The 22,968-nt window shown below is 53.3% G+C and overlaps 1 protein-coding gene across 1 annotated transcript; it reads right to left on the reverse strand.

Moving 5' to 3' along the window:
- Positions 1-495: 495 nt before the first annotated feature.
- On the reverse strand, positions 496-22,292 carry LOC135326159 (olfactory receptor 14A16-like; the record flags this gene model as incomplete). Its single annotated transcript, XM_064504007.1, has 2 exons — positions 496-705; positions 21,831-22,292. Coding segments are annotated over 2 exons (672 nt in total), but the record flags the coding sequence as incomplete, so codon positions are not given.
- Between the last annotated feature and the right edge of the window lie 676 nt (positions 22,293-22,968).

Genomic DNA, 22,968 nt, shown 5'->3' on the forward strand with positions numbered 1-22,968 from the left:
GGCCCAAGGACCTTCTCAGTGGCACCTTGTCCTTCCTGGACATCTGGTAACTTCTATCACAGGCCCCAAGGTGCTGCAAAGTCATCTTGGGCACAAAACACTTTTGCTGCCACAGCTGCATGGCCCAGCTCTGTTTCTCCCTGGCCTTGGGTACTGCAGGCTTTGCTCTCTTAGTGGGTGCCTCATATCATCATTGTATCGCCATCTGCTAGCTACATCAGCAGGTCTCTGTTCTGAAGTGGGGCCTTTGCATACATGGTGTCCTTGGCTCTGGGGAACAGGTTTTACAGCAACAACTCTGCGCTCAGCCCTGGTGCCACAGCTGAGATTCTACAGCCCAAATATACACAAAGGCACAAAGCCTGGGCCACAAAACAAGAGGAAGGGGAGATGCACAAGCTGTTGCAGAACTACAAAAGCAACCTTAAGCAACCTGAGGAAGTCTGTGGATCACAGACTTCGGTTCCTATGGGGAGACTTTAATCTCCCTGGCATTCATTGGGAGGGCAATGCAGCAGGGTGCAGAGTCCAGGAGGATTCTGGAGGGTGTGGAGGACAACTTCCCAGCACAGTTAAGCCAGGCAGGTCAACAAGGGTGACACTCTCCTGGACCTGGGACCTGCAAAGAAGGCAGAACTGACCAGGGATGTGATAATCAGTGTCAGCCTTGCCTGCAGTGGCCACGAGGTAGTGGAGGGTCTTCTCCTGGGGGGAGCGGGGAAGAAGAGGAGCAGAGTCCAGACTGTGGATGTCAGAGGTGCAGACTTGGGCCTACTGGGGAGACTGGTTGAGGAATCTCATGGGAGGCAGCCCTGAAGGGCAAAGGAGCTCAGAAAACTGGCCGGTCTTTAAGGCAGCATCCTCCAAGCTCAAGAATGGCCCATTCTGATACCCAGGAGCACAAGTAGACATCTCAGGAGACAGGCTGGCTAAATGCACAACTGAACAACAGTACAAAGAGGCAACACACAGGAATGGGAAGCAGGGAGAGGCTGCAAAGCAGCAATTCAGAAATATTGTCCAAGGAAGTAGGGAAGTAGTTAGGAAAGCCAAAGCTCCTCTAGGATCGACGGTTGCAAGGGATGGCACACACAGGAAGATCATCTGCTATTGCTTCACTGAAAGTCAAAGCTTTAAAAAAATGTGGGTGCATGGCTGAATGCAGCAAGGAATCTGGTATCAGCTGATGCAGATAGGTGTGGGGAACTCAATCCCTTGGCTTCAGTCTCTCTCCACCAGGAAGGTCTCCCAGACCATTGTGCCTACAGTAAGGACTCCCAAGGAGAAAAACAACCCACAATGAAGGAGGGTAGAGTCAGGAATTATTTGCAAAAGCACCAGTCTATGGCATTGGATGGGCTGCAGCCAAGGATGCTGAGAGAGCTGGTCTCTATCTAGCAAGGCCTCTCTCTATCATCTTGGAAAGCTGTGGAGGCTCAGGAAGGTCCATGCCTGGAGAAAGGCAAATATTGCATCCATCTTCAGAAAAGGTCAAAAGGACACTGCAGGGAGCTACAGGCTGTTCAGCTTCACTTTGATCACAAAAATGCCATGGAGCAAGTCATCTCTGGCCCCATTTCTGGGAGAATGAAGGCAAAGGTGACAGGGAACAGTCAGCATAGATTTACTGAGGGTAAATCATGCCTCACCAACCTAATGGCCTTCTATGTTACAAGAGCTGTATTTGTGGACGGACAGAGAACAGTGAACGTCAGTTACCTTGACTTTAGGAAGGCTTTTGACGCTTTCTCCCACAGCTTACTTGCACACCCTTTAGGACTTAGGCAGGAGGAAAGGGCTGTCAGGAGTCTCATGACATTCAGCAAGGACAAATGCCAGGCTCCTGCACCTGGGACAGACCAACACTCTGCAGAGAGACAGGCTGGGGACTGAGTGGCCATGCAGCAGCTCTGCTGAGATGGACACAAATATTTTGGCATGCAGAAGACAAAATGTAAGACAGCAGTGTGCCTGGGCAGCAAAAAAGGCCAACAGCATCCTGGGCTGTATGACTAGGAGCATGGCCAGGAAGTCACGGGAAGTGCCTAGCCCCTTGTTCCGGGCACTTGTTAGGCAACATGTACAATACTGCATCAGTTTTTGGCCCCCCCAATACAAAGCCCCCCCCCCATACAAGGAGGTCCTCAGGAAGACAAAGACAGGCTCTCCATAATGGTGCATGGCAGAAGGATGAGAGACAACAGCCATAGGTTAAAACCAAAGAGGAACAGGCTGGAGAGAAGGACAAACTTTTCCACTGAGAGGATGGTCAAGCATTGGAACATGTTGCCCAGAGAAGCTGTGCCATCTCCCTCCCTGGAGGTTCTCAAGACTGGATCAAGGCCTCAGAAACCTGGCCTGCCCCCAAAGCTGACCCAGCAGTGAGCACTGAGGTCCTGTCCAGCCTGAAAGACTCCATGATTCCTTCCCCTCTGGGTCAATTCTTGTCAGTGTTAGGGGAAGCACTCAGTTCTCATGACCATGGAAGTAAGTCAGACACTATGATCAGATGAATCAGCTTGCCTCTCCTGCTCCAGTCAGAGATGGGCAGAGGCAGGGCTGCTTCACACATACCCCTGAACAGCCCTGATCACTCCTTTGTTTCACCCTTTATTGTGTTTCTGTCTCCTTTACTCCTTCCAAGTTCTACCCTCTTACCAGCCTCATAACCTCCCGTACAAACTGCCCACCTCTCTTTACCGTCTCCTCACAGACCCTCATTGTGCTTGCTTTGTACCCTCACTAGGCATTCCTGAGATGGTTGCCATGGTAATTCCTACCTAGGTCAGCAATTCCATTAAACCAGTACTTCCTTCTAGTACTTGAAGTGTCCTGCAATTCCTTCTGCTATTGTCTTCTTAGGGGCATCACAACTCAAGCTGAGCCATCTGCACTCCACGTTAACAGCTGCTGCACTGAGCTTCAGTCTGGGGCACCTTGAGAAACTTGGGGATTCAGCTAACAGAAAACTCATGATGTTTTAGAAAGAGAAGGGGCAAGTCCTGCACATGGGGAAGAATAACCCCATGTATCAGGGCGGTTTGGGATGTGAGCAGCTGAGGAATGGCCTGAGGAGAAGGCCTGGGTATTGCAAGGGATGCCATAGGAGCCAGTGGTGCATGCTCACTGTGAATAAGGCCAGACATCAACAGGGCTGCATTAGGAGGAGCATGGCTTCCCAGTCAACAGCAGTTATTGTCGCCCTCAACTCAGCACTGGTGTGTCCGATTCCCAGGCTCCCCGGAACTTTTCTTGGTAGTGGGAAGAAGCATGGGAAGGGGAAACAAGCTCAGACCTGCAGCTTGGGAAGTTCAGACTGGCCAGTAGCATAAAAATAAATTACCTGAAGGGTGGTGCTGTGGTGCAACAGGTCACCCAGAGGGAGTCTGTGATCAGCCCATGGCTTTGTGTTCCAGGGAACAGCCACTGAGGATGAAAGACAGCAATGAAGGGAGAGAGAACCCAGGGTGAGAGCACGGTGGGGAAGCAGGCTGGGTGTCTACAGTCTGCAGGGACACAGGAGCAGGAGGGGGACAGTGTACGTCGGCCTGTGGTGGAGATGGCCGAGGGTGCTGCAAAGGCTGAAGGGCCCTGACAGAACTGAGGTCTTTGTCTTACGGCTGTTGTCTCTGCCACCAGGGCCTGCCAGGAGACACTGGGGCCTCGTTGTCCCCTTGTCCCCCCAGGGACCCCAGGAGATGTCCTGTCATTGTCCTGCACTCAGCCTTGCACACCCCCACCCGCACACTGCCCCAGGAGGAGCCCTGGGCAAGGCATGAGGGAAAGCATCTCCCTTCCCAGGGTCTCAGTGTCCATGCTTGGCTGCTTTGCTCTATAGAACAAATGAAGGCTTCACTTTGCATCAGAGCCACCTGCACATTTCCTTTGCCTACCTGTAACCAGTGACTACAATTTTCTGCTCTCATCAGCCTCCAGTGAGTCTTTGCTGGTAATGGCCCTCAGTGAGATCTATTAATGCTCTACAAAAGTTGGGGATTTGCTTCTGACTTTGACTTGAACATTTTGCTCAATCTCCTCGCAATAGCTGAGGTTCATGGACTCAGCATCAAATACACCATGGGGCTCATTACAATGCAAAAAGCCCTGATGAACCACTTCTCTCCCTGTAATTTTCTTGAAGTAATGTATAGCTAATTGGAGTGGTTTCAGCAGAGTAGCTGAAAGATGGCGACTTCAGTTAGAACATCATATAAAGGTATTTCTTAAAGGTTTTTAGGATTAGTAGTCTTATTCAGCTTTCACAATAAGTGACAGCAACATTCTCCAAATGATATAGATACAGAGTGTCTCCTAATGAAGTGTGGACATGTAGGAAAAGCAGTGTCCCAGAAGTCAGACACTGCATGGACACTCTTCCTCCCCATCTCCCCAACCCTGCCATTTCTCTCATCAGCCACCTGGGACTTGCATCACTCCTGTTAAAGTCAGACTTTTCTCCACTTTAGTCTGCAAATGAATGTTACAGCTCATATGCCCCACTTCCCACCTGCTTTCCTTAGAGAACGAGCTGCAAATAGACACAGAAGAATTTTTCTTAATTACAAGGCAGAAAAAAAAAAAAGGCATGATGCAGTTTCCTGAAAAATAATTACACTCCTGAACTGTATGCTAAGTCCAAGCTGCCTCCAATGAAGTCCCCTTTCCACAAGGGATAGCCTGGCTAGAAATGTTTTGGATAGACATGAAATGCTAGATAGAAACAGAATAAGGACTTGCCCAGAGGAACAAACTTTAAACTCCCCACAGTGCAAATCAACAGTGTCGTATGGGAATGAACAAAGAGTAATGGAAGGAGTTACAGTGTTACAGTGCCCAGATACTGTGCTGTAAAGGGATGTTAGAAATTGTTAATATAATCAGGACACGTGGAAAAAGAGGAGAGCGCCATACAGCTCCTGGGGGTCCTGCACCATGCTGGGGGCTCTGCTGCTCTTGGGCATCTTGGACAAGGTTGTGTTTCTGTACAAAAGTCTGGAAAAAACCCTATGCAAGTCCCTAGGGAAGAGGGATTTTCCTGGACACTCAGAGCAACCCAGGCAGGACTCAGGCATGTCAAGGGAAACCCATCTCACCCACACCAAACCCCCTGCTCTCAAGCCTGGGACCTTCCTGGCCCCTCAGACCAGGAGCAGGAGGGGTTTGGGAGCATGGCCACATCCCAGACAAGCCTCCGTCAGGTCTTCAGCTCCACAACATGTCACAGCTTCAAGTGAGCTCTCTAAAGCAACACTTCCCATGGCCCTGGTGCACTGGCAAGACTTTGGGTAGACACCCAGGAGACAGGGCAGAGAAAGGACAGAGACCTCAGGGTGCACAGCAGGGCTCACAGCATCACAGAGAGCGTGCCACCCTGGATAAGCAACCCAAAGAAGTAAATGAGTCCTTCCTTTTGCAATGACTTGGAAAGCAACATCTCTGTCAGCATTCAAGGGGGATGGAGTCTCCCTTCTGCAAGAGTCACTCAGGACTGTGCAAAGACTAGGAAGAGCAGGAAGGCTGGTTGTAGGGACGTTCTCAAGCTTCAGCAGCTGCAGAGGTGGGAGCTGGTCACCTCACAAACTTCTGAATGAGCCCAAATGCAGGTCCTGAGGCATTGCACTGCCTTCCAGGCTCTGCACCGGAGCTTGGGCAGCAGCACTGTGGTGTGTGGGCATGTCCTGAGATGGCCAGGGTCAAAAATGTGGGAGATCCAGGGATCCAGGTGCTTGGGTGGCAGCTGGGTATGTCTAGGGTGCCAGAGGCTTTAGCAACCCCCAGGCAAAAGCACTGCTTTGAGGAGACACTGAAAAGCCCAAGGCCCAGCTGAGGCCCAGGGAGGAGAAGTGGCTTTCCTTAGGCTCAGGTTAGGTTCAGCCAGAAGGAAGGCTGGGCAAAATGCATGGGAAAAGGGAGAACTTCCCCAGATTTGCTCCCTGGCCTGGCCCTCCAGATGATGGGTGTTAAGGACACATTTGCTCTTCTCTGGCATATTATTTTCATCTGGAGCACCACAGACAGAGAAAGCTTGCCGAGGCGTTTTGAAAACAAAAGTCTGCTTTGGTGCCTAAATGAGGAAGGCTCTGTCCTCTCCCACAATGTCCTACATCCTACTTCTACAACAAGAGCAACCCACAGCAAGAACCAGTTTTGAAGCTCACCAAAGCATCTCAGCCCGTGGCCATGCTTTGTGCTGTTTGATCTCACATGGATTTGATCCTGGCTTTGAAAAAAGCCAAAACTTAAATCAGCCCTGAAGCTTCCTGCACAGGTGTGCCCAGGGCAGACATGCCAGTGCAGGGGCGCAAAAGTGACTTCTCTAGTGCCCCAATTTAGATATTTCACAGTCTTTGCCACCATCTGGAGACATTCCTGAAGGATTTATGAGCAAGTTATGGAAAATAACTGGGGTGAAGGGAAGTGACTGCTTTCCAGGATGTGAGGGGAAATCTCTGCTCTCTCCCTGGCTGTGCCATCTGCATGGCAGTGACCTACTGAGTCCCCGATGACATAAGCTGAGGTCACAGTGGGATGTGCCACCTCATACAGAGGTCTCCCCAGTGCCACAGGGGTACCCTCACTTCCCTGCAAGGCCTGGTCACTGCTGGGCACCTCTCATGTGCTGCCTGCCACTGCCCTTTGGAGCCACTCCGTGGCAAGGAGAGGGGATGGGAGCCACACTGGGGCCCCTCACCGACAGGCAGAGGAGCAAGGGCACATCAGAGAGGAGTTTTGTGTAATGAGATGGGAAGAGCATCCTTCCTCCTCATCTGGAGAGGCGAGCCAAGGGCAAGAGGACAAGCAAGATGGAGGACTGATGGACCACCACCATCAGCCCAGACTGCCGTTCCTTGTTCCCAGCGCTCCTGCAGCTCTCCACCAAGGGTAAGGGCTTTGGATGCTCCTTCCTGAGGGGTTGCACAGAGACTGTTAACTGTAAAAAGGGCTGTGGATCCTGGGCTGTTTGGGTGGCTGGACAGGGTGGGGGCTGCCAAGAGAGCCTTGTTGTAGAGTCCTGACTGGCTGGGGGGACAATGTGGCAGCCAGGACTCTTGCGTCCTGGGGCTCAGCCCTAAGCCCCCAGGATCCTGTGGGGGTGGGGGCAATCCAGGGCCAGGTTTCCCTGGGAGTGGGTCCCCCTTTGGGATCTGGCTCTGAGAGGAAAGGGGTGCTGCATCCCAGAGGCTGGGGTGGCCTGCAGTGGCCATGCCCAGGGCCCCCACACTGGCACCAGGGCTGGCACCAGCACTGGCCCCAGGGCTGCTGCCCCGCACCCGGCACGGCCCCCAGGTGCAGGGCAGCCAGGAGCCCTGTGGGGCCCCTGCGGCAGAGCCCAGCCCCTGCGGGGCAGTGGCCAGGCCCCGGGGCCCTGCACTGCCCGGGCACAGGGTGCTAGGCTGCCCCCAGGCCCCGCCGCGCCCCGCGCTGCTGCCCACAACATGGTGCCCCACCACGGGGTGGGGGGGAGGGGGAGGGGGAGGGGCAGAGCTGGTCACCAGGGCAGGAGGCTGCAATGTTGCCACGGCAACGCCCCAGTGCTGCCTCCTACTGGCTGGTGTGAGGAGGAGGGTGGGGATGGGTTTGACTGGTGGTTCTGTCAGCCAATCAGCAGCCACTATTGAAAAACGAGGTTCTAGCAGAGCGGGAGCAAAGCGGGAGTGAGGGGGCAAGCGGGAGCGAGGGGGTGGGTGGGAGCGGGTGGGAGCGGGGCTCTGGGCATGTCTCGATAGTGGCGGCGGGTGCCCTCCCGCCGGGGTGGGGGCAGCGGTGCTGCCCCGGGGCTGCTTTCCTCCCGGAGCTGCAGCAGGGGCTGGTGGGGCCGGGAGCACGGGACAAAGCGCCCTGGCCCCGGGGCAGCTGCCCTGCGAGCCAGACGTGCCGGCTGCCCCTGAGCAGCTGGGCCGGGGCGGCTGGGGGGTTTGGGGGCAGGAAGCTTTGCCCCTGCCCTGGGTCGCAGACCCCTTGTCCAGCCTTTCCCTGAGCTGCTGCTGCCACCACAGCCCCCAGGTGCTGCTCAGAGCTGCGTTTGGGAGCTGCTGGGCAAAGTCTGAGCAGGCTGCTGGTGTCCTTGCGAGGGGCCCTTCCCAGGGGTCTCTTCTGTTCTGAAAACGGCATTTCCGAGTGGCTCTGAGAGAGGCTTTCAGAGTAGTTGAGGCACAAGCAAGAGGCAGGAGCTGCCTGATCAGCCCCTGTGAGAGCCCTGCTCCTCTGCTTCCTGGAGGTGGGAAGTGAGCAGGCCCTGGGCTGTGAGTGGCTGTTCAGAGGCAGGGCCTGTTGCAAGGCCTTGGAGGACTAGAAGGGAGTTGAAGGGCTGGAGAATTGGGCTTTCTGTGCTTTGGGGTGCTTGTGGGTTCTCTGCTGCCATGTGTGGTGCTGTGCCCTGTGTGTCGCTGATGCAGAGGCACGTGTTGGCTGGGAACCCTCTGTGAGGTGCGGGGGTAGCCACGTGTCACAGTGTGGGGTGCCCTGTGGTGGAGCTGGGTGTTGGCCCCAGGGTTTTGCTGCTGAGCATGGGAGAAGGTGGCTGCAGAGAGCAGTGCTCTGTTCCCAGAGCCCAGCCTGCCATCACGGAGTCCTTCTGGGAGACCTGGGTGAGGACTGTTGGTGACCGTGTTCCCTCCTTGGAGCATCCTGGTGTGAGCCAGGGATGCTCACAGTTTGGTGGTTTCTGTCAGCTGAGGTTCAGGCTTGCATTTTCTGGAGGTCTTGATGCTTCTGTGAGTCTTTGGGATTTTATTGACTCTGCTGGAGAAAGTTCTCTTCTCACTCCTTGAAGGCTTTCTGTTGAAGCTGGAACCTCATTGCATCTTCCCTTCTCAGACCTTAATCCACTCCCATCCATCCGAGAGATGGGTTGGTAATCAAAGCAGTCAGAGCCATTTCTCCACGTTGTGCCTCCCCAGACCCTTGCAGACAGGGCAGATGCCACCTCACCAGAAGTCAGGCCTCTCAGGGTGATGGGTGGCTCTGAGACACCTGTCCTTGGTCAGCGGTGGAGGTGGCATCTCCAAAGCCGCTGGTCCCTTTGGCAAGAGTCTCAGAAGAGCAGATTCCTTGAGCCTTCAATGGGGGAGACATCTGGAGGTGGGGATCCAATGCCCTGATCAAGGCAGAGGAGGTATCTTTGGGCCTTTTCCAGTGCAGTTTTGATTATCTCTGAGCATGGAGATCTGAGAAGCTCTCTGGATCCCTGTGCTACAATTTTGCCACCCTCATGGAGAAAAAGGGTTGTTCTTAACATCTAAGAAGAATTTCCCCTTGTCCAATTTGTCCCTGTTGCCTCTCATGCTATCAGTGTGCACCTCCAAGAAAATTCAGCTCTGTCTTCTCTGTGCCCTCCATAAGGTGGTTGTGCACAGCATGAAGATACCCCTTGGCCTTCTCTTGTCTAGGCAGAACAAACCCAGCTCTCCCAGCCTCTCCTTATATGCCCCATGCTCCAGGCTGCACCATCTTGGTGTCCCTGTGCTGGACTCCCTCCTGTGTGTCAGTGCCTTTGCAGAATGGGAGAGCCCAAACGGGAGCCAGTATACAGACATGGTCTCCCCTCTGCTGAAAAGAGGGATAGAACATCTCAGTGGCCCTGCTGGCTGTGCTCTCACAAATACAGCCCAGCATAGAGGGGAGACATTTGCCCCTGACTGTTGCGATCCTGCAAGGCCAGCAGAACTGATGATAACACTCTGATTTTTTCTTTCTTTCTAGGTTGCTCCACTCATGTAGGTTCCCTGTGCAGGCCTGGAGCCCCTGAGAATGGAGGCTGGATGCCAGAGCGTGTCCCTGTAGCTGTCAATATCTTTGCCAATGTTGTGAGCCTTGTGTGAAAGCAGCTGCAGGTGAATGAGATGAGGCTACGTATGGATGCAAAGGCTTCCATAGATGCGCCGGGCTTCCATGGGTGCCTTGGGGTGTGTGTTCACCTCCTGGTACCTCTGCTGTGCTGCTAATTCTGCGTCGCACAAATGCTGTTGCTGCCGGCCCACTCAGCAATTGCCATTGTGCCCCCTCCTTTTCCTAGAAGATTGTGGTGCCATGTAGGATGGATACAAGACCCTTATAATTAAATGCCAGCATCTTGAGTGCCTTTGTCTGAGTTGCCCCAAAGCCTGCATAGCTTGAAGTGAGGAAGTCTCCCAGCTCCTGGCTCTATGAGGGGTGAAGCTGTGCCCAGGGCCAGGTTGCCCGTCGCACCCAGCCTCCAGTGCTGTATGAACCCAGCTGTTGAGCCTGGACTGCTGCTGCAGAGCCTGCACAGCCAGGACAGTTGGCATTTCAGCAGACCTCCCGTCTGGGGCTGTCTCCTTGCTTGGGCCTCGTTTCAAAGCCTCTGCAGCCTTTTTCCCTTCACAGGGGCTGCTTGTCCAAGGAACTGAAGGAAAGGAACTGAGGTTACTTTGGGCTCAGGAGGCCTTCAGCACTCTCCAATACTTCTACACTGTACTTGTAACTTTTGTATTACTAAACAAAATCCCCCCCATCCCTAGCTGGAGGTTCCTGAGGGGATGGGGGTGGAAAGCAGCAGCCTGCTCTGCCCAAAGAAAGCAGGCTTCTTCCCTCTGAAAGGAGCAGCATCACCCAAGGAGCCAGCTCTGTCCCTGAGCTTGTGCTGATCATTTGCACCTGCCTTGTGAGCCTGGAGTGCCTTGGCCACCTCCTGGTGTCACCACAAGAGCTTCCCTGTGTGTCTGAGCTGAGGAGCCAAAGGAAGGCAGCGAGCAGAGCAGTGCCTGGGGAGTGTGCAAGTGGCGAGAGTCCTGCCTCCATCTGTTCTTGCTGGCCCTTGGTTGTATCTAGCAGAAGAGCCAGCTCTGTGGGGCAGAGACAGTGTGTTTGCAGACCAGCTGGCACAGCCGAGGTCTGGCATCAGGTTAATGCCTGCTGCAGTGCTGAGTTGACGTGACAGTGTCAGGAACCCTTTCCAGTGCAGCTGCTCCCTCAGCTGATCTCTGTACCTCGGCACTGGAAATGGCAGTGGCCTCCTGCTGTCATTGTGTAGGTGCTCCAGTGCAAAGGGTCACAGCTAGGACTTGATGGTAAAGGAAACGCAAGTGCAATTGTTCCCTTTTGTGATTTGGTGCCAGGGTGACAGAGTGGAGATGTGCCATGACCTGGAGAGAATCCTGCCAGGAGATGAAAGCCATTTGCAGATGACTTTTCTGTACAGAGTGATAACAGCGTACTCAAGGGCCATGCAAGTGGTCCAGGTGAGCTTCTCCTCTGTGAAGGTTTGCACTTTTCCAGTCACTTGTGACTCGGTACCAGCTAGGCCAGCAGCAGGCACGTCGATGCCGTTTGTGCTTGTGAGGTCAGTTGTGCCTCTGAGCCTGGTGGGCCAACAGCATGTCCATAGCTTTGGTGATGCTGGTGAGGTCCCTCGTGTCTCAGTGCTGCCCGAGAGGCAGGCTGCAGGAACACTGCGGTGTTGTGCTTCTGAGCTCCCTCCTGCCTCAGGACGTAACAGGCCAACAGCAGGACCATGGCTTTGGAGCAAACTGTGAGGTCACTTCTTCCTGAGTACCTCAGAGGCCAGCAGCAGGGACACAGCTGCTCTCTGTGCCTGTGAGGTGATGTTTTCCTGAGTGTTACAGGCGAGCAGCTAGCTGACGGCTTCAAGGCTGATAGTGAGGTCACTTGTGCCTCATTACCGGATAACCAAGCAGACGGCATATTGCTACCGTTTGTGCTTGTGAGGTCATTTGTGACTCAGACACTTTGAGGGCAGCTCCAGGCATATGGCTTTGAACTGGACTGTGAGGTAACCATTGCACCAATACATGATAGGCTAGGTGTAGGTGCTGATTTTTTGGTGTAGTACCTGGTCCCTGAGGGGTGTTTGGCTGCCCTGTGAGCATGGTGAGGGGATGACGTGAATCTGTGCTGTCACGATGTGACTCAGGGAGGCCATTCCAGAGCTGGCTTAGTCTTGGGGAGGGCAGGGGGAGCTGCAGGGGCAATAGCTGCATGCCTGGGCTGTGGGTAGTGAGGTCACGGCTGTCTGCAAGAGCTATGCCACAAGATCAGCATTGTCAAATCAGCTCTTGGTCAGTAGCTGCCAGGCCAGTAGGAGCCACATGGCTCAGCTACTGGTGATGAGGTCACTTCTGCTGGAGTAGCTGATAGGCCAGCTGCAGGATCAAGACTTGGCTGTTGATTGTGAGGTCACTTGTGACTGATGAGCTGCTTGGATGGCAGCAGAGCTGTGGCTGGAAAGGTGACTGTGAGGTCACTTCTGCCTGAGCAGTTGGTAGGGCAGCAGCAGGTCCCTGGCTGGGACATGTGCTTTGGAGCTCACTTCTGCCTGAGCAGCTGATAGGTTATCATTTGGCTCATGGCTGGGGAAGTTATCATGAGGTAGCTGCTGTCTCAGAGGCTTATAGGCCAGTGACAGGCACATGGCTGTGAAGGGGACTGTGAGGTCATCTCCTTCTGAGTCCCTGCTAGGCCAGCAGCAGGCCCCTGCCTGGGAAGTCCCTTGTGAGGTCACTGCAGACAGAGCAGCTGGCAGGCCAGCAGCTGGCACCTGGCTGGGAACAGACGCGGAGGTCCCTCCTGTCCCAGCAGCCTCTGGGGCTGCAGCAGGTGCCTGGCTGTAAAGGTGCCTGTGAGGTGCCTTCTGGGTGAGAAGCTGATAGGCCAGCAGCAGGCTGTGAAGTGGGGAATGTGCTGGTGAGGTCAGTTGTGTCTCGGTACGTGATAGGCCAGCAGCAGGCCCCTTGCTGGGAAGTGACTTTGAGGTCATTTCCTCCAGAGCAGCAGGGAGGCCAGCAGCAGGCAAGTGGTGAAGAGATGTTTGTGAGCTCACGTCCGACTCAGTGCCTGACAGACTATGTGGAGGCACATTGCTGGGAGAGTCGCTGTGAGGTCACTTGTCTGTGCAAGGCTAGCACTTGGCTAATGGCTTGGGCATTTGCCTGTGAGGTCACTTGTGCCTGAGTCCCTGATAGGCCAGCAGCAGGCAGAGAGGTGTGGAAGTTGCTTGTGAGGTCTCCTTGGCAGGGTAGCTGGTAGGACAGCAGCATGTTGGTGGCTGGGGAAGGTATTTTGAGGAAACTTGTGTCTCTAAAGCCGCAGGCCAGCAGCAGGCACCTGGTGGGGGCATGCACTTGTGAGGTCACTTCTACCTGAGCAACTGCCAGGCCAGCAGCTGCTGGTGGTGAGGTGACTTCAGGGTGTGGTGAGTGTGCCCAGAGGAGGGATTGACACCTGCAGATCTCTACAGCAATATAGAAATGCAAGTATGTGCAAAGCTGATAGGCCAGCACTTGATTCCTCTGTGGGGTAAGTGGTTGTGAGGTCCTGTCTGCCTGAGTACCTGATAGGCCACCAACAGGCACAGGGCTAGAATGTAGGTTTTGTGGTCACTCCTGTCTCTGCAGGTGATTGGCCAGCAGCAGGCACATGACTTGAATATTGATTGTGAGGTGCCTTCTGCCCAAGTCCCTGACTGGACAGCAGCAGGCACAGAGCTGGGTCACGTCCATCAGGAAGCTGAAAGGCTGGTGCGTGGGCTTGGATGTTGTTTGTGAGGTTCTTTGTACCTGATCGGTGGATGGGCCACTGAGAGGCTGATGGGTGGCAAAGTTATGATGAGGTGAATTGTGTCTTGGAAGTTCCTAAGCTACTAGGAGGACCCTGGCTGTGAAGATGACAGTGATGTCACTTCTGTCTCTGAAGATCATGGTCCGGCAGCAGGCACCGGTGTGTGGAAGTGCCTGTGAGGTCACTTATCCTGGAGAACGTGATAGGCAAGCAGCAGGCTCACAGCATGGGAATGTGCTTCTGAGGTCACTTGTGCCTGAGGACCTGATTAGACAGCAGGCACAGAGCCCTCGCCCTGGTGGCAACACTCTTCCCAGTGCAGGCTGGGAAACCATTGGCTTTCTTTTGACATGAGGACATGTTGCTGCCTCATGCTACTTCATGTTGTCTACCAGCACCCCCAGGTCCTTCTCTGCAAAGCTGCTTTCCAGATGGTCAGCACCCAGTGTTTCCTGGTGCATTGGGTTACTCTTTCTCACATGCGAGATGTTGCATTTCCGTTTGTGAAGCTTCATGAGGTTCCTCTGTGCCCATTTCTCCAGCCTGCCAAGGTCCCTCTGAGCGGCAGTGCAAACAGCTGTGGTATCATGACTGTATTTTAGGAGAAGATTGTGTCTCAGAAGCTTGTAGGCCCTTAGGTCTACATGCACATGACCCTGCAGGGGACTGTGAGGTGACTTGTGTGTCTGCTGGTGATGGGCCAGGAGCAAGCACAGGAGTTGGAAACTGTCTATGAGGTCACTTCTGCCTGAGTGTCTGATAGGCCAGCAGCAGGCACATGGTTTAGAATGTGATTGTGAGGTCACTTCTGCCTGAGTCCCTGACTGCATAGCAGCTGGCACATAGCTGGGTCATGTGCCTCTGAGAAGCTGACCTGCCAGCAGCAGGCAATTAGGGTTGGAAGATGATGATGAGAGTACTGGTTTCTGAGGGGTTAATGGGCTCCAAAGCTCAAAGGCCCATCTGAGGCATATGGCCACAAAGGTGATGGTGAGGTCACTTCTGTCTCTGCAAGTGATAGGCAAGGAGCAGCAGTCTGTGAGGTGACTTGTGTCTCAGTACCTGGGGTGTGAGTTTTCTACCTGCGTTGTTTGCACCTCTAAGTAGGTGGTTCCATCCTCTCCAGTCTTTCTTTCCTGAAGCTCAGACATGTACGTTTTGCCCTCAGGGGAGCTGAATCCCGCCCATGATGGTTAAACCCATGCCCTGTGTTCATCCAGAGGACAGCAGGGAGGGTTTTCTCCTGTTGACTTGCTCCCATGCCACAGGGGCTCTTCAGCTGGGATTTGTCTCCCCTTGGTGTGGACAACCACCACTGGGAGGTCTGTCTACTCTTGCTCGTACAGGCTTCTCTTACAGCCGGGAATGAATAACTGTAAGTGTATATATATATGTGCATATAATAAATATATACAATAAAAAAAGAAATAAAAAATCCATTCCAACTGATAAAAAAATTGTTGTGGAGATGGGGATTTTTTTCAGCTCTTGCATAGAGTTATTTTTTGAATAGGTTTTACCTTATGACTAAAAGTCAGTGTTCAGGCCTTTATTCGTTTGCCCACAGATAGAGGCTATTGCTGCCTGAGATGCCCTGGGGTGGCTGTGTGCCCATGTGGGGCTGGGAAATGTGACCCAGGACCTACGAGAACCTTTTTGGAGCATTAGCTGGTCACCAGGAAAAGTCTCTCAAGACCTCTCAGTGAGACAACTTATTTCTCTTCCTTGACTAGAAAAGGAAGTCCAGACACTTGTGTTAGACATAGACATGTGCATTAATGTTATGGAAATTAGGCTTGTTGGCCACCATGACAGGGCTCGACCCTAGGTTCTCGCAAGTAAAGTTCAGAGCCAAATCAAAACAAATTAAATTTTAATGACGCGCGTGCCGTAATTACAGCTCGAGCTGGGTGCCTCCAAAGAGGGACCCTAACGTAAACAGATCCTGGGCAATTATAGTTTTTTCAACTTACATTTCCCACCCCTCACGCGGTAGGTAGACCAATAGTAATTTTTTGGTCTGGGGTCTCCTGCTCCTCATTGGGTCTCATCGTCATTCTTAGGTAAGCTGTTTTTCTCCTCATTTTTGTTTTTTGCAGTCTCTGATGAAGGTTGTACCTCTGTTTTTGTTGGGTCTGGTGGTTGTCTCCCAAGGTCTTATTTTTCAATTGTTTTGATGTCTTCCCTTTCGGAGTGGGTAACACAGGAGCGCAGACCGTGTGTGGCTTCCTTATCTTCCCAGCCTGAATGAGCTCTGAGGAACTATTTTTTACTAAACAAGGTAAAGGTTTATTACTTTTCCCAAGTGCGGCCTAAGGCTTCAGCAAATTTAGCTACTCATGCTAAGCAAGTTTTATAGAAGTTGTGCTAAGCAGCCATTTCTAGACAGTTTTAATTCACTATTCTTTAATGCCTGCATCCGCTTGATTTATTAGTTGCATCTCTGTATTGCTGTAGAGCTCTGCAGGCGTCAATCCCTCCTCCCGGCACACTCACCAAACCCAGGAATCATATCACCACCAACATCCAAGCCATATGTCTTCTCCTGGCCAATCAGCTGCTCTGTTAGAGTGAGCTCACAAGTCCCTACCCCCACCAGGTGCCTGCTGATGGTCTAAGGGCTTCAGAGACACAAGTTGCCTCAAAATACCTTCCCCAGCCATGAACATGCTGCTGCCTGCTACGTACTCTGGCCCAGGAGACCTCACAATCTGCTTCCACACCCATCTGCCTGCTGCTGGCCTCTCAGGGACTCAGGCACAAGTGACCTCACAGGCAAATGCCCAAGCCATTAGCCAAGTGCTAGCCTTGCACAGACAAGTGACCTCACAGCGACTCTCCCAGCAATGTGCCTCCACATAGTCTGTCAGGCACTGAGTCGGACGTGAGCTCACAAACATCTCTTCACCACTTGCCTGCTGCTGGCCTCCCTGCTGCTCTGGAGGAAATGACCTCAAAGTCACTTCCCAGCAAGGGGCCTGCTGCTGGCCTATCACGTACCGAGACACAACTGACCTCACCAGCACATTCCCCACTTCACAGCCTGCTGCTGGCCTATCGGCTTCTCACCCAGAAGGCACCTCACAGGCACCTTCACAGTCATGTACCTGTCACTGGCCTATGAGCTTCTGAGACTGCAGTTACCTCACTATAACTTGTCCTGAACAGTGCGTGTTCATGCGCACTCAAAGCGAGCCTGGGGCAAGGCCCTGGCGAGGCCACTGGCAGCCTGCTGCACTACCATTGGCTGACAGAGCCATCAGTCCAACCCAGGCCGCCCTCCTCCCCTTGCTGGCCAATAGGAGGGCAGCACTGTGGGTGATGCCATGGCAACGCTGCAGTCCTGTGTGACCCGGCGGGCAGCTCTTCCCCTCCCCTGTTTCCCCCCACCTGTTTCCAAGCTGCTCCCCCAAACAGGCTGTCTTTTGGGTGCAGAGGTTTGACCCCAGTTTGCAGGAGGACAGGGGCTGTGGCCATCAGAGGACAACATCTCTGAGCCCAAAACATGCTGTACCAAGCTGCAAGTATAAATGGATGCAGGGGGGAGGAAGAGAGGTTCTCCCAAACAAGTAGATGCCTTGGGGTTCTTACAAGGTTCTTACATCTATATCCAACATGGCATTTCCAGCAGGCTCCTGAGAGCCCGATAGGAGCTGCAGGACACCCCAGCCTCCAGGACACAGGACCCCTTTCCTGCCAGAGCCAGATCCCAAAGGGAGACCCACTCCCAGGGAATCCTGGATATTCATTGCCTCCTGCCATGAGGGGATGGAGCTGGCCCCACAGGAGCCTTGGGGCTCAGGGCAGCCCCATCCCCAGGGTCCAGGAGTCCTGGCTGCCACATTGTCTTCTGAGCCAGGCAGGACCCTCAGGCAGGGTTCTCGTGGCAGCCCCCAGCCCTGTCCAGCCACCCTCACAGCCCGGGACCCACAGCCGTTTTTGAGTTAACAGCCTCTGTGTGAAACCTCAGCAAGGAGCTCCCAAAGCCCTTATCCTCAGTGGAGAGCTGCAGGAGTGCTGGGAACAAGGAAGTGTGGTCTGAGGTGATGGTCTGGGTCCAGCAGCCCTCCATCTCACTTGTTGCCTTCTCATCAGTGTGCCTCTCCAGATGGGGAGGAAGGGTGCCCTTCCCATCTTGTCCCCAAAACTCCTCTCCAGCATGTCCCTGTTCCTCTGCCTGTCAGCAAGCAGCTCCAGCATAGCCCCGCTGCCTCCTGTCCTTCCTCCTTTTCATGGAGCGACTCCAAGGGACAGCAGTGGGGAGCACGTGAGCAGTGCCCAGCAGTGTCCAGGTCTCACAGGCAAAAGAGGGCACTGCCATGGCAGCACCGGGGAGACCTCCCTGTGATGCAGCACATCCCACTGTGACCTCAGCTTGTGTCACCTGGGAGCTCAGCAGGTCACTGCCATGGAGATGGCACAGCCAGGGAGAGAGCAGAGAGATTTCCTCTAACATCCTGGAAAGCAGTCACCTCCCTTCACTCCAGTCATTTTCCAAAAATTTCTGATAAATCCTGGAACATCTCCAGATGGTGCCAAAGGCTGTGAAATATCTCAAATGGGGCACTGCAGAGGTCACTTCTGCGTGCCCACACTGGCAGGTCTCTGCCTTGGGCAGACCTGTATAGCAACCTGGGGCTAGAGAGTTGTTTTGGGGTTTGGCAAGACAGGAGAAAAGTCATGTGGGATGAAACAGCACAAAGCGTGGCCACAAGCTGAGATGCTTTGGTGAGCCTCAAAACTGATAACTACTGTGGGTTGCTCTTTTTGTAGAAGTAGGATGTAGGACAGTATGGGACACGATGTAGCCTTCCTCCCTGAGGCCCCAAAGCAGGCTTTGTTTTTAGAAGTCCTCAGCAAGGTTTCTTGGTCTGCGGTGCTTAAGATAGAGATGATACACCAGAAAAGAGCAAACATGCCCTTAGCATTCATCATCCAGGCAGTTTTATCCAGGACCCTCGTCCCTGACAGGCTCCAAAGCCAATGGGGCAGGCCAAGTAGTTAATCTGGAGAAGTTTTCTCATTTCCCATGAATTTTGCCCAGCTTTCCTTCTGACTGAGCCTGGGGAAAGCCATTTCTCATCTCTGGGGCTCAGCTGATCCATGGGCTTCTCAGCATGACCTTGAGGCAGCGCTTCTCCCCTGGGTACAGTCCCTGACCCCTGGCCCCTCCCTGGGACCCTAGCTCTCTTCTGGGCTGTACATCCCTGTCTCCCTGGATCTCCCACAGTTTTGATCCCACGCTTCTCAGGACATGGCCACACACTGCAGGGCTGGTGACCAGGCTCTGGTGCAGAGCTTGTAAGGCAGTGCAGTGCTTTGGGACCTGCATTTGGGCTCATTCAGAAATTTTTGAGGTGACCAGCTGCCAGCGCTGCAGTTGCTGAAGCTTGAGAAGGTCCCTACAACCAGCCTTCCTGCTCTTCCTCATCTCTGCCCTGGAGTGACTCATGCAGAAGGGAGACTCCATCCCCTTTGAATACTGTCAGAGATGGGGCTTTTGAAGTCACCGCAAAAGGAAGGACTCACCTACTTGTGTGGGTTGCTCCTTCAGCCTGTGGCACCCGCTCTGTGATGCTGTGAGCCCCAGCTCTGCACCCTGAGGTCTCTGCCCTTCGTCCAGAGGCACAGCTTCAAATGACGGAAGTGTTGCTTTAGAGAGCCCACTTCAAGCTGAGACACACTGTGGAGCTGAAGGCCTGATGGAGGCTAGTCCGGGATGTGGCAGTCTCCTCCACCCCCTCCTGCTCTGGGCCCAAGCACGCAGGAAGGTCCCAGGAAGTGTTTGGTGTGGGGGGGATGGGTTTCCCTCCACATGTCCCAAGTCCTGTGTGGGTGTCTCTGAGCACCCAGGAAAATCCCTCTTCGCTAGGGCCTCGCATCAAGCCTTTTCCAGACTTCTGTACAGAAGCACTGCCCAGTCCGAGATCCCCAAGAGCAGCACCACCCCCGGCATGGCCTGGGACCCCCAGGAGCTGTGTGGCTCCCTCTTCTGTTTCCACGTGCCCTGATTAAATGGACAATTTCTACCATCACCTTTCCAGCACCCTAGCTGGACATCGTAACTTCCCATGTTTTCCAGTTTTCCTCCTTCCCTTACTCTTGGTTCATTCAGATACCTAGTTGCTGAGGTCCACTTCAGGACATTTAAAGCTTGATCTGTCTTTCAGCAGTCTGTCCCGTTAGCCAAGGCATTAATTGTGTTTACATCTACTGTTTCCTATCTATCCAAAAGGTTTCTAGTCAGGCTATCCCTTGTGGAAAGTGCACCTCATTGGAGGCAGCTTGGAATGAGCATACTGGCGAGTGTAATTTTTTATGGAACTATATCATGCTTTATTCTTTGTTTGTTTTCTACTAAAAGAAAAAGCTTCTTTGTCTATTTGCAGCTACTTTTCTAGGTAAGGTAGGTGGGAATTGGGGCCTATGAGCTGTAACATTCAGTTGCAGACTTCAGAGGAATAAGGTTAGCTTTTAACAAGAGTGATGGAAGTCCCAGTTGGCTGATGAGAGCAGTGGGAGGATTGGGGAGATGGGGAGGAAGATTGTCCATGCAGGCTCTGACCTCCAGGACACTGCTTTTCCTACATGTCCTGACTTCATGAGGAGACTCTCTGGATCAGTCTCAGCTGGAGAATGTTGCTGCCACTTATTCTGAAAGCTGGAAAATAGTACTCCGAAAAAAACCCTTTCAAAGCAGAAATACTTGTATACTATTGAAGTCTCCATCTTTCAGCTACACTCCCGACACCTCTCCAATTGGCCATACAAGACTTGAAGAAAATCACAGGAAGAGAGGCGGTTCATCAGGGCTTTTTGCGTTTTAATGATCCCCATGGTGTATTTGGTGCTGAATCCATGAACCACAGCTACTGACAGCCTTCTTTTTGGTGCCATCCACCAGGAGGGATGATGGCACGATGGCGCTATGAGCTGGGAGGGTGGGGAACATTATTCCTTCTTCAGGCACTTCCCAGGCCATGTGGAGGCCAGGACAGCAAGGACTTCTGGCTCTGCACCAAGAGCTCCCTGTAGTGTACCCACACTCTGAATGTTGTCTTGGATTAAAAGTTGGCATTTTTCTCTCCAAGACACTTTCAAGCCCAGTTCCACTTCCTTCTCATCTCTCCCAATCCCTCCTCTGATCTCGCTGGCCATTCCTACACCCCTCCCCTCTTCTCCCTGCAGGACCCCGAGCTGACAGTGCTGCTCTGCAAAGCAAGCGGGCTGTGAGGCCCCGGGGCTACAAGGGGACTCTGCACTGGCCGTGCTGGTCAGGGTGGGAATCAGACCCAACCAAATGGGGATCAAAGCCTCTAGTCCCTCCATGGGGATGCAGACGTGGCAGGTCTTGGAGGGACTATGGAGCATTTCCAAGGGTGCTAGTTGTGTCCAGGGGTGCCTCTAGATCCTGGCCCTGCTATTTCACAGAGGGTGACATGAATCTCTCTCCAGGCTCCCTTCCCTGTGCCAGCTGGGTCCTCACAGCCTCTCCTGAGATTGTGGAGTCCTCCTTTGCTCCCAGATACCTGGGTTTAGCACTTCACCTTTAGGTGACTTGACGTTGGAGGATCTCTCCCTTTGTGAGGCTTCCCTCACTACCCACACCAGGCACACGCTGTCCCAGAAGATCCCCTGTGCTCTCCTGGCAGCTCCAGCTTCCCCTCCAGAAGGACAGGTATCTGACGCTGGGCCTTAACATGTGGTACTGCCTTAGGTATGCACATCCAGAGGTGTCCCACTCCACCGGCCTCCCCCCCACTGCCACTGGACACTGATGGGGGAGTCCTAAATCCAGTCCTTGGTCTCTAAGAGATTATTACATGATTTTTGCTCCTGAACCCACGGAGAACCCCATCAGCAGCAGCCGCTTTGGTCATAATTTCCTTGGGCCTACTCTTGACACCAGCTTTGGAAGAAGAGCCAGCCTTCAAGCACTGCACTGAGGAGAACTTACTTTATTACAGAGATACTGTGAGGGAGTCAGCTCCGATCCAGTGTTGGGTACAATTTTATATGGGCACCAGCTGAGACAGAGCAGTCTCAGTAAAGGTGAAATGAACCCAAGCATTTGTGCAGCAACATGAGTACAAATACTACTAATAATAGTAACAATAGCCATAATAAAAGTAAAGTGAATAAACAATATTCAGTCCTGGTATGGGATACTGTGGGAGTCATTTGTGGAGAGGAATGGCAATGTTACCACTGCTGAAAAATGGCCATGAAATCACTTTCCTCAGGGCATCCTGGAGCTCCTTGTTCCTCATGCTGTAGATGAGGGGGTTCACTGCTGGAGGCACCACCGAGTACAGAACAGACACCACCAGATCCAGAGATGGGGAGGAGATGGAGGGGGGCTTCAGGTAGGCAAACATGACAGTGCTGAGAAACAAGGAGACCACGGCCAGGTGCGGGAGGCACATGGAAAAGGCTTTGTGCCGGCCCTGCTCAGAGGGGATCCTCAGCACGACTGTGAAGATCTGCACATAGGACACCACAATGAAAACAAAACACACAAAGACTAAAAAAACACTAACCACAAGAAGCCCCACTTCTCTGAGGTAGGCGTCTGAGCAGGAGACCTTGAGGATCTGGGGAATCTCACAGAAGAACTGGTCCACTGTGTTGTCTTGGCAGAGTGGTATTGAAAATGTGTTAGCAGTGTGCAGGACAGCATTGAGAAAACCACTGCCCCAGGCAGCTGCTGCCATTTTGACACAAGCTCTGCTGCCCATGATGGTCCCGTAGTGCAGGGGTCTGCAGATGGCAACATAGCGGTCATAGGCCATGACTGTGAGGAGAGAATACTCTCCTCCAAACAAGAAGACAACCAGGAAGACCTGGGCAGCACATCCTGAGTAGGAAATGGCCGTCGTGTCCCACAGGGAATTGGCCATGGATTTGGGGACAGTGGTGGAGATGGAGCCAAGGTCGAGGAGGGAGAGGTTGAGGAGGAAGAAGTACATGGGGGTGTGGAGGTGGTGGTCGCAGGCTATGGCTGTGATGATGAGGCCGTTGCCCAGGAGGGCAGCCAAGTAGATGCCCAGGAAGAGCGAGAAGTGCAAGAGCTGCAGCTCCCGCGTGTCCGCAAATGCCAGGAGGAGGAACTCATTGAGGGAGCTGCTGTTGGACATTTTGCTATCACCAGGCGTGGGGGACTCTCCAAAGAAGAAAAGATATTGAGAAGTTCGGAGAGAATTTTCAAACAAAAAAAAGAAAAAAAATTGCAGTTCTCATACAAACCCCCACATTGCCTCTCTCTTTACTGAGAGGATCTCTGTGCAGCTCCCTTGCTTGGGCTCCACTTTGCACTGGCTGAGTGTGCTGCTGTGAGGAGCAGGGACCTCTGCCTATGGGCTCCACAGGAGTCCCTCCTGCTGTACATCAGTGGGAACAGAAGACAATTTCTGTCAGGTGAAATCCACTCTG

The sequence above is a fragment of the Dromaius novaehollandiae genome, unplaced genomic scaffold, assembly GCF_036370855.1.
Source record: "Dromaius novaehollandiae isolate bDroNov1 unplaced genomic scaffold, bDroNov1.hap1 HAP1_SCAFFOLD_37, whole genome shotgun sequence".
Taxonomy (NCBI): Eukaryota; Metazoa; Chordata; class Aves; order Casuariiformes; family Dromaiidae; genus Dromaius; species Dromaius novaehollandiae.